The sequence below is a fragment of the Procambarus clarkii genome, chromosome 30 (genome assembly GCF_040958095.1).
Source record: "Procambarus clarkii isolate CNS0578487 chromosome 30, FALCON_Pclarkii_2.0, whole genome shotgun sequence".
NCBI lineage: Eukaryota > Metazoa > Arthropoda > Malacostraca > Decapoda > Cambaridae > Procambarus > Procambarus clarkii.
In genome coordinates, this window is record NC_091179.1 from 15666746 (window position 1) to 15679587 (window position 12842).

Consider the following 12842-nt stretch of genomic DNA (forward strand, 5'->3'; position numbering starts at 1 on the left):
AGAAGAATGACGCTGCCCAACAATAAACTTGCCCTATCGGGGCAACATTTTCATCTTCAGGACAAGGAGGAGACGAGGGTGGAGCTGATACGAGATTCGTTGTGGGGCTTTGCCAACATCTGTTCACTGCTCGCCGTGCGGACTGACCAGGTGAGTCACTAACACCCTGCTTCCAACTTGAGACAGTTAAGCAAGTCCCAGCTGTGTCTGGGTACAAGTGACAGGATGAACAACCCAGCGGGTTTTCGTCCTATTGGGTGGTGTTGTACATGCTGCTATGGCGGTGTGTCCTCTCGCAGGAAGAGTGACGCTGCCCAATATACTCGACCCTCGGGACAAAATTTAAAAATCCTGCTTCCACACCATAGCAACCAAACATTTCAACAAATTTTTTTTTTTAAATAAAAGTGTAAAAGGTGGCAAATTTAAAATGCAGCTGGCATTTGGTCCATGTCCTACTAAGGTAATGGACACCATTACTTGCAATAGTATAAAAATTATAAAGATTACCTCAATAAATATACACACTTAAAAAACAAATAAAGAGGCATTTAAACTTCAAGCAAAATGATTAGTAAAAGACAATAAAATGTGGACCTTGCTGGATTATATTTTAAATTCATATTGACTGCAAATACTCAACTATTCAAATTCAAGTATGTTTATTGAGGCAAGAAAATACATCACAAAGGGATAGAGTAGCTTAGGCTATTTCTACCCCCCCCCCTCAATACTCGACTATTGGAAGACGTCTGTTCAGGAATGTTAGCTGCAAATATGAATGTTTGTTTCCGTTTAAATATAAATGTACAAACATTCATATATATAACCTTTGAATTTAAATCGAAAATGCTGACATTTCTTATATTAATGTTGTGTGTTGATGCAACATGACATTTTTTTTATTATTATTATTTTCTACCACAGACGTGGCCACACATTTACAATGCTAACTAGCATATATACATTTTCTTCTGTCCTCCATGGACAGGGTGAAAGATTTGTGAAACATACAGTTCAGAGGTTTATTGAACAACCACAGAAGGTGATCGTAGTGCTTTTAAAATGTGAGGCTAAGCTACATACGTAAATACATAGATACATAGATTTATGAATGCATTAATGTGAATTTATAATGGTGAAATGCAATTCTGATCAGCTTTATACTTTATACACATACATACACACACACATACAACATGACATGGAATAATGGCAGTAAATAATTACTGCCATTATTTGTTTCTGTCGATAAAAACAATTCATTGTTACAGAAATTTAGATTGAAAAGTAGGATAGGTTTAGTTGGTGTTCATCCTAGTGCATGAAGTACTGCACCATAACCATCCTGGTGCATGAAGTACTGCACCATAACCATCCTGGTGCATGAAGTACTGCACCATAACCGTCCTGGTGCATGAAGCACGGCACCATAACCGTCCTGGTGCATGAAGTACTGCACCATAACCATCCTGGTGCATGAAGTACTGCACCATAACCATCCTGGTGCATGAAGCACTGCACCATAACCGTCCTGGTGCATGAAGTACTGCACCATAACCATCCTGGTGCATGAAGTACTGCACCATAACCGTCCTGGTGCATGAAGTACTGCACCATAACCGTCCTGGTGCATGACGTACTGCACCATAACCGTCCTGGTGCATGAAGTACTGCACCATAACCGTCCTGGTGCATGAAGCACGGCACCATAACCGTCCTGGTGCATGACGTACTGCACCATAACCGTCCTGGTGCATGACGTACTGCACCATAACCATCCTGGTGCATGAAGTACTGCACCATAACCATCCTGGTGCATAAAGTACTGCACCATAACCATCCTGGTGCATGAAGTACTGCACCATAACCCTCCTGGTGCATGAAGTACTGCACCATAACCGTCCTAGTGCATGAAGTACTGCACCATAACCATCCTGGTGCATGAAGTACTGCACCATAACCGTCCTGGTGCATGAAATACTGCACCATAACCGTCCTGGTGCATGAAGCACGGCACCATAACCGTCCTGGTGCATGAAGTACTGCACCATAACCGTCCTGGTGCATGAAGCACGGCACCATAACCATCCTGGTGCATGAAGCACGGCACCATACCTTTCCACTGCTACTGTACCTCTTAATCACCATATATTTTCAGCACCAGGAGGTTATTCGTACAGCTCTCCTGCGTGTGGACGTGGCGGAGGAGGTGACGACGTGGGTCGCGCGCCACAAGACCCTCCAGACTCCCCCCATACCCCTGGTGCACGTGCCCGTGGCTCGTGTGATGAACGACCCGCCCTCAGCCACCCCTTCCGCTCGCTCTACTATTGCAGGTAGGTTATCATCTAATCTAGTTTGTTGTTTATGAGAGAGAGAGAGAGTGTGAGAGAAGAGTGAGAGAGAGAGAGAGAGAGAGAGAGAGAGAGAGAGAGAGAGAGAGAGAGAGAGAGAGAGAGAGAGAGAGAGAGAGAGTGTGAGAGACAGAGAGAGAGAGTGTGAGAGAGAGAGAGAGAGAGAGAGAGAGAGAGAGAGAGAGAGAGAGAGAGAGAGAGAGAGAGAGTGTGAGAGACAGAGAGAGAGAGTGTGAGAGACAGAGAGAGAGCGAGAGAGCGAGAGAGAGAGAGAGAGAGAGAGAGAGAGAGAGAGAGAGAGTGTGAGAGACAGAGAGAGAGAGTGTGAGAGACAGAGAGAGAGCGAGAGAGAGTGTGAGAGACAGAGAGAGAGAGTGTGAGAGACAGAGAGAGAGCGAGAGAGAGAGAGAGAGAGAGAGAGAGAGAGAGAGAGAGAGAGAGAGAGAGAGAGAGAGAGAGAGAGAGAGAGAGAGAGAGAGAGAGAGAGAGAGTGTATATGTGTGTGGATGTGTAATTTGTCCTCCTAAGGTTTCCCAACGTTAAGAAGCCGTCGCACTAAAATGTCCTGATCCTAACCTACCAGAGGGCCCAAAACAAAAAGCGAGACAGTGTGTCAATTTTACGAGCCGATACCATTTTCTAGTAGGACAATTTTTCGCCTTAGGTAAAGTATACGTCAAAATGCGATGCTCTATTAGGAAGACGGGATGTGAAACGTTCAACTATGCAATAAATGCTTGTGCTGACCCGAGGCATCTTAATGGTTTGTTGACACACTGGGGCAACCTATGACGTCATGTTATCTTATGACCCCAACCCTCATACAATGATCCGAAAAGCTCACAGGAACCATCTTAAAAGAGAAAACCGACCCCTCCCTCCTTATGGACGTACAACCAGTCGAGACACGAACAAGACCCCCAAGCCACAAATGTGAAATCGAACGCACCCCCGAGCATCACCGCCGCATCCCGCAACCCACAATTCTGCAAAGTCGCTGATAAAGCACAGAAGATATTCGCCGGACGAACACTATTCTCTCATGTGTATTATACATATATAAAACGCTGAACTGTAATGCCAATCCTGACCTCAAAAGCTTCATTGAAGGTTGTAACGGATCCCATGAGCACCACACCAGAAATAAATTCAGTTTTGATATTCCAAGAGTACGACTTAATCAAACTAGAAATGCTCTACAAATCAAGGGACCCAGAATGTGGAATGACCTTCCCAACCATGTTAAAGACTGTACCTCTCTCAACCAGTTTAAGATAAAAACGAAGCACTACCTAATAAATTCCCTGTAACCTACCTTACCCCCCTATTGTCAACCCATGTCTGTTTTCTTAAACAACGTTGTTTGTCGACCTAAATGTATTTGTGCTGCGTTTTCAGCCATGTTTCCCCCTTTTTTCGTTATTTTTGTTTGTTCTCAACACATTTTATTCTTTATACTCAATTAGTATTAAGTTTTAATCATTAATGATTTTCCTGCCCGAAACGCTTTGCGTAATAGTGGCTTTATTCATTGTATGTACTAGCTCCATCTATAAATCGATCAAATTATGTAAAATCTATTGTATGTATGTACCTTACCTGAATAAACATTTTATTTTATTTTTTACTATCACGCGCCGACGTGATACAGTTAATCCCTCCCCCCCCCCCAAGAATCATCCCACGTGTATCATGCTGCAAAACATGTAACAACCCACTGGAAACAAAACTCCCGCCGTCCCCGACGGAAGCATAAACGTTCAACAAGGAAATCTCCACCACAAGATACGAAACCCTAACCAACAAAACTCTTCCATCATCCTCCATTTCCGTGTGAAGCACGAAAATACATGTCCCTCGATAAACGAGGATGAGCGTACACCCAACCAGAGACCGCAACGGGTTTAAAACCACCCTAAAGCTTTTATCCAACCCATGCAACAGATCCACATCCCTAACAATATGCTCCTTCACAAAGGTCACATCCAATCTACAGTCATGCAGCAGTGATATCAGCCCCTTCTGCATAGCCACAGTCTGCAGCCCATTGCCAATGAGCAATGCATTCACATTGATGTTCACATTGACCCTCCTGGTCAATCCCAGAACGGCATTCAACTGCCACATGGTAAGGTAACCCACACCGAAAACAAGTGCACGACTGCCCCAACATAGAAACACTATATGGAGTTGCCCAGCAACACCATCGACGAGGGGATTGCAGTACGGACCTTCATAGTCAGCGTGCGAGTGCCGTTGGGGGCTCCGTGCAGACGTCCAGACTTGATGATGTTCTCACGATAGAACAAAATGCGGCCATATTTCTGAAAGAATCTGGGGACCAAATCCTCAGGGAATCCAAAAAGTAGCCCCCTCGCAACTACCCATTTAACCGACCCGCTGTGATCCGTCACACACACACGGATCCCGCACCATCAGACAGCTGTAGTCACTTCATCATACTTCCGCACAATCTCCTGAAACACTACAGGGCCATGGAACTTCACCAAAGCACAGTGACTTCTAACCACCTGCACCCCCGTCCTTAACTGCCACACACAAACCACCCGCCACGTCCTTAACCGCCACACACAAAACGTCCAGAAAGGCCACCTCAACTAAAGAGTAGATCACACTCCCGGCAAAGTCCAACTCAATAGTGAGCACGTGCCTTACAGGCGCCGAATGCATCGCCATCTCATAGGACCACACGGCCCTGGGGCCCGCCCAACAGGCCACTATCAGCGCAAGGACGAAACTGTGAAGCAACTAGACAGACAACCATCTCCGCCCAGGGCCGAATGCCGAATCCTGCCCAAACAGCTCAGTCAACAGCTCATCAGACATCTCGAACGGGGCACCACGCACTGCCACGCATGTCAAGTGACACACTCAGGATTGACCACCCTGGCGGTACACTCCCCTGCAGACATAGGAAAGGCCCTCACAACCAGATATGAATTCCTGGAACACATCTTGCTTCACGAAATTCATCATCACACGATGATCTTTAACAAGCTGTATGCCACCAACTCGGGTAACGACGTGGAGCACCTCCACCAACTGCAATACTAACCGATGTATGATTTACCGGTGTGGAGAACTCCAAACCTGCCAAAGTAACTCTCTTTAAAGGAGGCATGGTAGACCCCAATGTCGAACACACGCACCTTGCACAACCAGCAAGGCGCCAAACAAGCCTTGTAACAGGTGCACAACCAACAACACCTCCACGCCCTACCTGCAAACTGGGGATGGGGATTGCCTCGTTGGCTACCAGGGGGTTTGGATGTGCTCGCCTGCCCTGCCAGTTGCTGCCTTGAGTTGCTAGGGGGCGGGTGCAGTTTGGCATGTCGGCGCCATGGGGGGCCCCCTCCCTTCCTGTTGTGCGTGCCCAGTCTATAGGCTTCGAGTTTTCTGCTCGAGCGGGATATTCTGAGGTGGGATTGGTGCTGTGTGACATGCTGCGGGTGCCTGTGGGGGATATTTATGGCGTTGAGCTGGTGACTGCCCGTAGGGTGATTGTTAAACTAACGATGGTGGAGGTGTATAGGGCGTTTTTACGTCGCTACGAGGGGCGGACCTTGCCCCTGCCCGAAGGTGCAGGCACTGTGACTGTTTCTGATCGCAGTGGTGCCGTCACGTATGTAAGCGTGCATGGGGCGCCCCTGGAGTTTCCGGTGGGTCTGCTGAGGCGTTATTTCGGCCAGTTTGGGGCGGTCGTCAGTGTGCAGTTGCACCTGCTCTCCTCAGGTTCACTAAAGGGTGTGCGGTCAAATATTCGCACCCCTAGGAATGAAGCTGCGGGCGAACATTCCATCTCAAGTGAAGCTTCTGGGGTGTTCTGTTTGGGTGTGTTATGCTCGTCAACCCCGTACGTGTTATTGTTGTGGCCTCTTGGGCCATCAGGCTGCTGGGTGCTCTGAACCTGCCGTCGCGCCCGTCAACCTCTTCCATGAGGAGGATTTCCCGCCACTCCCTGTGGATGTGGACGACTCTTTGGCTGCTGCCATGCCCCGTGTTTCGCCTGATGCGCCTCCTACTGATGTCGCCCCTCCTCCGGAGGCTGTGTCGCCTGTTGCGGTTGCCTCTCATCAGGAGGTTGTGTCGCCGTTGGGTGTTCGTCCTGGCCCGGTTGCTGTCCTGGATACTCCCGTGGTTCTTCCGCCTCCAGTCTGCACGGCTCCCCCGTCTTCCTGTTCTCCATCTGTGGTACCTGTCACTGCACCCTCGCCGTGTGCCCAGGCTGTGCTGGGAGCTGGGGTGGCTGTGGGGCCTCCTACTGTGCTCGACCTGGTTCCCCGTGTGGTTGAGGATGCTGCCGTCCTGCGGAGAGCGTCGGTTCGCCCGGCTTGTGTTGACCGGGTCTCTGGGTCGACATCCGACTCTGATGATGTGCGACCGGTGCCCAAGCGTTCCCGGAGATCTTCTGATTGGGCTGATGTGGGGAAATTCGACGATGGTGGGTCTTCCAGTGACGGTGGTGAGGTTCCGGGTGCGTCACATTCCTCGGTGGTGGCAGAGGTCCATGTGACTGCGGCTGCCAGTGTCGATGCTTCTTCTAGTGAGGTGCCTGTGGAGCTTGCTTCCAGTGCGTTGCCTGCATCGGATGGTTCCGGTTCTGCGTGGAGGGGTGGTTCCTCCTGCTGGTGAGCGTAGTGACCTGGTGGTGGTGTTAAAGAAGACTGCTCACTCTGGGGGTTCCGTGCCCCCAGTTTCGTCCCCTGGTTCATCGGAGGCGGTTTTGCCGCTTCTCCTGTCTCCGGCTGTTTCTACTGCATCTCCAGCGGTGTCTGGTGTGGGGTTGCTATCTCGGCGACCTTCGTCGTCTTCTCCTGTGCGTCAGGCGGCGGGACCGTCTCGGAGGCCTGCATCTGCTTCTTCCGTGTCTTCTGCCTCCCTTCGCTCTGCCTTACCTCGTTATGCGACTTCTGCCGCCCAGCTCCGGGTGCTGCCATTTCCACCTGATCTGGTGGTTCCCGAGTTTATGCACACCCCCCTGAAGCGGGGTGATCGTTGTCCTACCGACAGGGAGTACTTAGTGTGGGAAGCTTATAAGCAGAAATATCCTTTGCATGATTTTCCTGAGAAATATTTGCCTCCCACTGATGAGTTTCCTCCTTTCCTTTTTAAGTGATTTTTTTGTGTGAGTTTGTGTGCTATGTGTTGTGGTGTTCTGTCCGTTTGTGTGCGTGGGGTGCGGTTGCATGCGTGCGTGTGTGTGGGAGTATTTTATTTAATTTATTGTAGTTATGTATTTGTACCTCTCCGTGTGGTTTTCATGGCCAGTTGGCTTGTTTTGTGTTGTTTCACGGATTGGGTTGTTGGGTGCAGGTTTGGGTATTTTGTCATTGTACTGCTGTACTTATTGTTTTTGTTGTCGGCCCTTCAGGCCGATCTTTTGTATTTTTGGTAATTTATAACTTTGTGCCTTTGTACTTTATACCTGTGCCTTTGTAATTTCTACCTTTGTGCCTTTGTCCTTTATAACTTTGTGCTTTTGTGTTTATTGTAATCTGTTGCCTTACGCATGCTTGCCTGTACGCTTAAAATTGTACGACATGTGTTGCACTGTTCTTTTCCTACTATCTTGCATTGTGTTTGGTTTTTGCTTGTCGGCCCTTCAGGCCGGTATTTTCTGTGTTTTTGTGATTTTGTACTTTGTGTAGTTTTCTTGTGTTTATTTCCATTACCCTCCTGTGTTGTATTGTTGTTTATTTTTACTGTGTTCCATTGTGTTTCTGCTCATTGTTGTGTTTTTGTTGTCGGCCCTTCAGGACGGTATTTAGTGTATTTGTCTTATTTTGTTTTATGTTTTTGTATTTGTGTTCTGTTTGTCTGTTCTTGTTTTATTGTATTTATTCGCATGTACGCATGTAAAAAAAAAAAAAAAATGGGGGTGAGGACGGGAGCGCACACCCGACCCTCTGCCGACAGACCAGTGAATCTCCATTGGGAGTTAGTCGACTGTTGTGGGTTGCATTATGGCGAATGGTCAGTCATTTGCAAGGGAAACCTCGATAAGTCTAACAGCCAGCTTCCTGTCCCCGAGAATTAGAAATCATATTAAAATTCATGTATAATTCCCATTAAACCAGATGGTATGTAACACTCCGCATAAGTCACTCTTACGTTGTATTATCATGTATGGCAAGAATGGAAAATAAGTGGTATTACTGTTTTTGACGTTATAATGCGTGATAATAAGATAACAGACATAATGAGAATGTATGACTAAGGCGAGTCACCTAACAGAGGTGTCAGACAGCAGCAGCGAGAGCAGCGGTAGGTCCAGTCCCATACCTCTATACGAGGCTAGAGTCCTCTACCAGTTTTCTGCCCGGGTGAGTTATCATCATAGTGATACTAAATTAGACAGTAACATATGCCTGCTTGATACCAAGTTTGAATAACTGCATCATGTGAATCGAAGTGACATAAGACAGCAAATTTAAATAAATTTCACACATGGAATTATTAAATATATTGAAGAGCGGAAGTAATGACAATGTTTTTATTCCAGAATGATTGTAAGTGATGCTTGTTTCTGTGCTAACCTTTCCAAGTTCAGATAGATTAATTGTGTGACAACAAAACTTACATTTATATTCATATATATTTTGTGACTGGCTGTTGGAGCCTATAGGATGACGGTCGCTTGTCATGACAGCACATATGTGTTAAATTAATAAAGTACATTAATATGATAATTGACATTTTATTGCTGTCCTATAGCAGTGATCTATCGTAGTTACATGACCTGGCTGTTGACGGTCTGAAACCCAATACATTAGGCTATTCAATGGATCTGGTGTTTTTGAGTCCCTATATAACTTTGTTGATGACCTGACTCTAGTGCATGCGTCCATAACTTGAACCGACTCTCCAGTAAGTCTCACTAACTTGATTGTTCCTAAGTTGTTTTCTTAGTACAGGCACGTAATTCTTAATTATCTAACTTTACCAGTATAACAAGTTGTATAACCCGATTGTTGAGTTGAGTCCATGGAGACCCCCTTCTATTTTACCTGACTGTTGGTGAACTGACTGCATTTCAGCATATTATAGCCTGATTGTTGATTTCTCCCGCTTAAGTATAGGCTCAATAACTGGACTTGCATGATACAGTGGAGAATAGTGCCTGCCAGGCAAGCACTGTTACTATATATATAATCCGTATGTTTTATTCTATAACATGTTTAAAACTACATTAGTAAACTGTAATAAAATAATTACAACTACATTATGCATTACTTTATTTTCTTGCTGCATTAAAGGTATTCTTTGTACGATTATCAAATAGGAAAACTTGTTTGGGTGTATTTACAGAGTGAGAGTGAAGTGTCACTCGCAGAGGGTGAGTACATCGTAGTCACTGATGTGTCTAATGCAGAATGGAGTTTGGTGAGAACCAATAATGGTATCTTGGGTTTTGTCCCGTCAAAGTTCATCACTGCTGCCCCCTCTTGCACGCAGAGACCTTCGTAATACTGGTAGTGTGTACCATACGCCACTGCTTGTTTATTAATGACATTGTTCTAGTAAATTTGCAAGTTTTCTTACCTGAGTTGTATAACATGATCGATGTGCTTGTGTGTTCCTATACTCACCTGTCCATGTTTGCTGGGTGAAAGATCCAGCTCCTGGGTCCCTCTTAACCGTCAATCAACTGAGGTAATGCCTCGTTTTTGCCATTTTGAATTGAAACTGTGTTTGTAGTTGCTTTTACCCCGAATTGTGTGTTCCATTGGTAAGCTATGACTCAAGTGAAGGGTACAATTTTTATTTATATGTTCACTTATTATTTCTCAACCCTGCCATAAGCACTGTTTTGGCCTTGTCAGTAACCTTAAATGTGTGTATGTTAATCACAAATAATTATATAACGGATAATTATGATAATAGGTAACTAAGAAGGAAAAATGTATTAGGTTGCTTGAGTCCTTCCGTGTATATACAGAGCTATGTATCTTCCGAAAAAGTAGAGATGAAAAGAAAGCACTTCAACGGTGTTCTTTCAGTTTTTTAACAGCTTTGCGATTTATTGTCATATTTTGGTCATGAATAGTTCCTAAGTCATATGTCATTTCACCCTTGCAGCCCTGCTGGAGACTCGAAGCTTCAATGCCTGAGAGCCAACCCAGACGCCATCTGCTCGACTTGGCTTGTGATTCCCCCACAAGTGATCTAAGATCTTTCTCAACCACCATACAACCACCAAACGTGAATTTTCGGGCTACAGTATAAATAATTCGTCGATATATGGGTACATGCACAGCGATTTTAACTAGAGTAAGCATAAATGGCAGCCTATCATACATAGCATTCAGCAACAGGCTGTTCATTTAATTTAAGACAAATAATCATATTTTTTCATTTGTTGTTAGCCATTTATAGTTACCATAGAAATTGAAATTTAAATAGTTACCATCGAATGGTTTATTCTCAATCGATACAATTCAAGATAATTTGGAATGGATGTGACTCTTTATATATTAGTTCCTGTTAATGTTATGTGAAGATGATTTTGTTGATAATACATAATAAAATATAAAATATTTGAGGATGGACTAGAAAGAAGGATGCATCAGCAAATAGGTGGACTTTTAAGTTCAATTTACAGACTGCAGATTTTTTTAAGTAAAATAAAGTAAGAAACGTACCACCTTATACAATACAGAAGTATGTTTAATTAGTGTAATTCTTTACCTTATGTTCCTTAGTCATTATTAAACTGCATCTCCTGTCTTATCTCTTTATTGATGAAAAATGTAAGGTAACTTTAAAAAGCAATTGTTTAGCTAGAACGTAGTTGTTAAATGGACCATTGCTTTCTGAGTGAAGATTATTATCTTATTGTGCATCTAATCAATATGGATATAATTGTTAATAGTTAAGGTATACTCAAAACGAGATCCAATATGTGGCCTATATATTTGTGAATTTAATAAAGGCTTTATATATTTATTGTGAGTGCAACATAAAATACGACAGAGTAGATTCATAAATGAATTCAAAATCAATCAGTGAATGACTTATAATAGATGTATATGTTCTTGTCTATAAGTAATATTTAAGGTACTATAATTAGTTTTAGGAAAACTATAGAATAGTCCATAGGTCCATGGGGAGTAAGTGCCAGTAGCTCTCTCATGGATCTTGGTGCCAGGTTCATCAAAATAATTAATTAAAGAGTTCCTAGATAAGTCAATTTCCTTTCTAGCGCCTTAGTGTGGCGAATCCGAGGGGAAATGCTCTCTGCATAGTCGGTGGCGTCCTAGGAGTTTGAAGAAATGTTCAGCTTATCATGAAACAAACTTATACTTTTTTAATGTTCCAATTCTTTAACCAATTGAATTGTAACCATGTAAATTTGCGAAATAAATTACATATTAAAAAGCCCATTAATTGCACATAATTAGAGTTTTAAATTCCGTTTTTATATATGGCAAATATACAAATAGCTGAAAACGGACATTTGTCATATTTTGCCCAAATTGACCTGCAGTTTAAAAAATACGATACCTATTGGAAATATGATTATTGACCGTTATTCTACATATTTGGAGTTTTCAAATACGTCTTTTTATACGGACAACATGCAAAACAGTGAATACGGAAATTTGTCATATAATGCCTATTGGAAATATAACTCTTGAGAGTTATTTTTTTAGCGTAATTCAAGGTGATTACACAAATTTGGAATTTTAAATTAGGTTTTTTGAACGGTATATATGCAAATAAGTTTGTTTTGTTCAGTTCAATTATTATGCACCCCATACCCATCACGTGGGTGGTAGTGGAAAGGGTTTCAGAGGCACATAATGGGCTCAGGAACTGAACCCCACAATTCATTTAGCTAAGCAAGTTACAATCTTGATGAGCTAGTTACAAAATTCAATATAAGTCATCACATCAACAATGGGTTCGAGATCGACCTCAAGTACAGGTTCTAAATTAAGCAACTGACATATGTGGAGAGCTAGTGTCACAAGTTATATGTTTGTCCTTGCACACCGCCCCCCATCCAGTGGGAAGCGGTGGATAGGTTACAATCACTTAGTTACTACCTACAGTTAGCAAACTGGGGATATTTGGCTAAAATTTCTGGTAGCAGATCATTTTGAATGAAATATTGACACATCGCTGGAACATTGGTTATAGAATTGTCTCTAAATTCACGTATCTTTTCGCACTCCATCACATAGTGACGGAGGGTGTGCGAATAATTTTGTTGACACAGTTTACATTTGGTCAGGTCTACATCAGCAGATAATGAGAATTCCCAGAGATACTTGTAACCGAGTCTAAGCCGAGCAGTAGTAACATCTAGAAGTCTGCTGGTTTTATTGGATGATCCATAGATGTGTGGCTCCTCTTGCATGATAGTATGATGATAGATGGAATTACTGGTGTCAATTTCACTTTGCCTCAGATCTACAAGATCTTGTTGAAGTTCTCGGTGTACTGCTGCTCTCAGATTGC

At 43.8% G+C, this 12842-nt stretch overlaps 1 protein-coding gene across 7 annotated transcripts in view; it reads left to right on the forward strand.

The window, feature by feature from the left end:
- LOC123765495 (proline-serine-threonine phosphatase-interacting protein 2) overlaps nucleotides 1-11775 on the forward strand; it is a 39515-nt gene extending 27740 nt beyond the window's left edge. For 3 of the 7 annotated variants that reach the window (XM_069333926.1, XM_069333928.1, XM_069333927.1), the window contains 5 exons: nucleotides 61-150; nucleotides 2162-2339; nucleotides 8613-8701; nucleotides 9687-9853; nucleotides 10458-11775. In XM_069333926.1, coding sequence (XP_069190027.1) covers nucleotides 61-150; nucleotides 2162-2339; nucleotides 8613-8701; nucleotides 9687-9845 — 516 coding nt within the window. In that variant the 3' untranslated portion in view covers nucleotides 9846-9853; nucleotides 10458-11775. The remainder of the gene's footprint in view (nucleotides 1-60; nucleotides 151-2161; nucleotides 2340-8612; nucleotides 8702-9686; nucleotides 9854-10457) is intronic. The other 4 variants (XM_045754116.2, XM_069333929.1, XM_045754118.2 and 1 more) reach the window with 3 other exon arrangements.
- Nucleotides 11776-12842: the final 1067 nt, after the last annotated feature.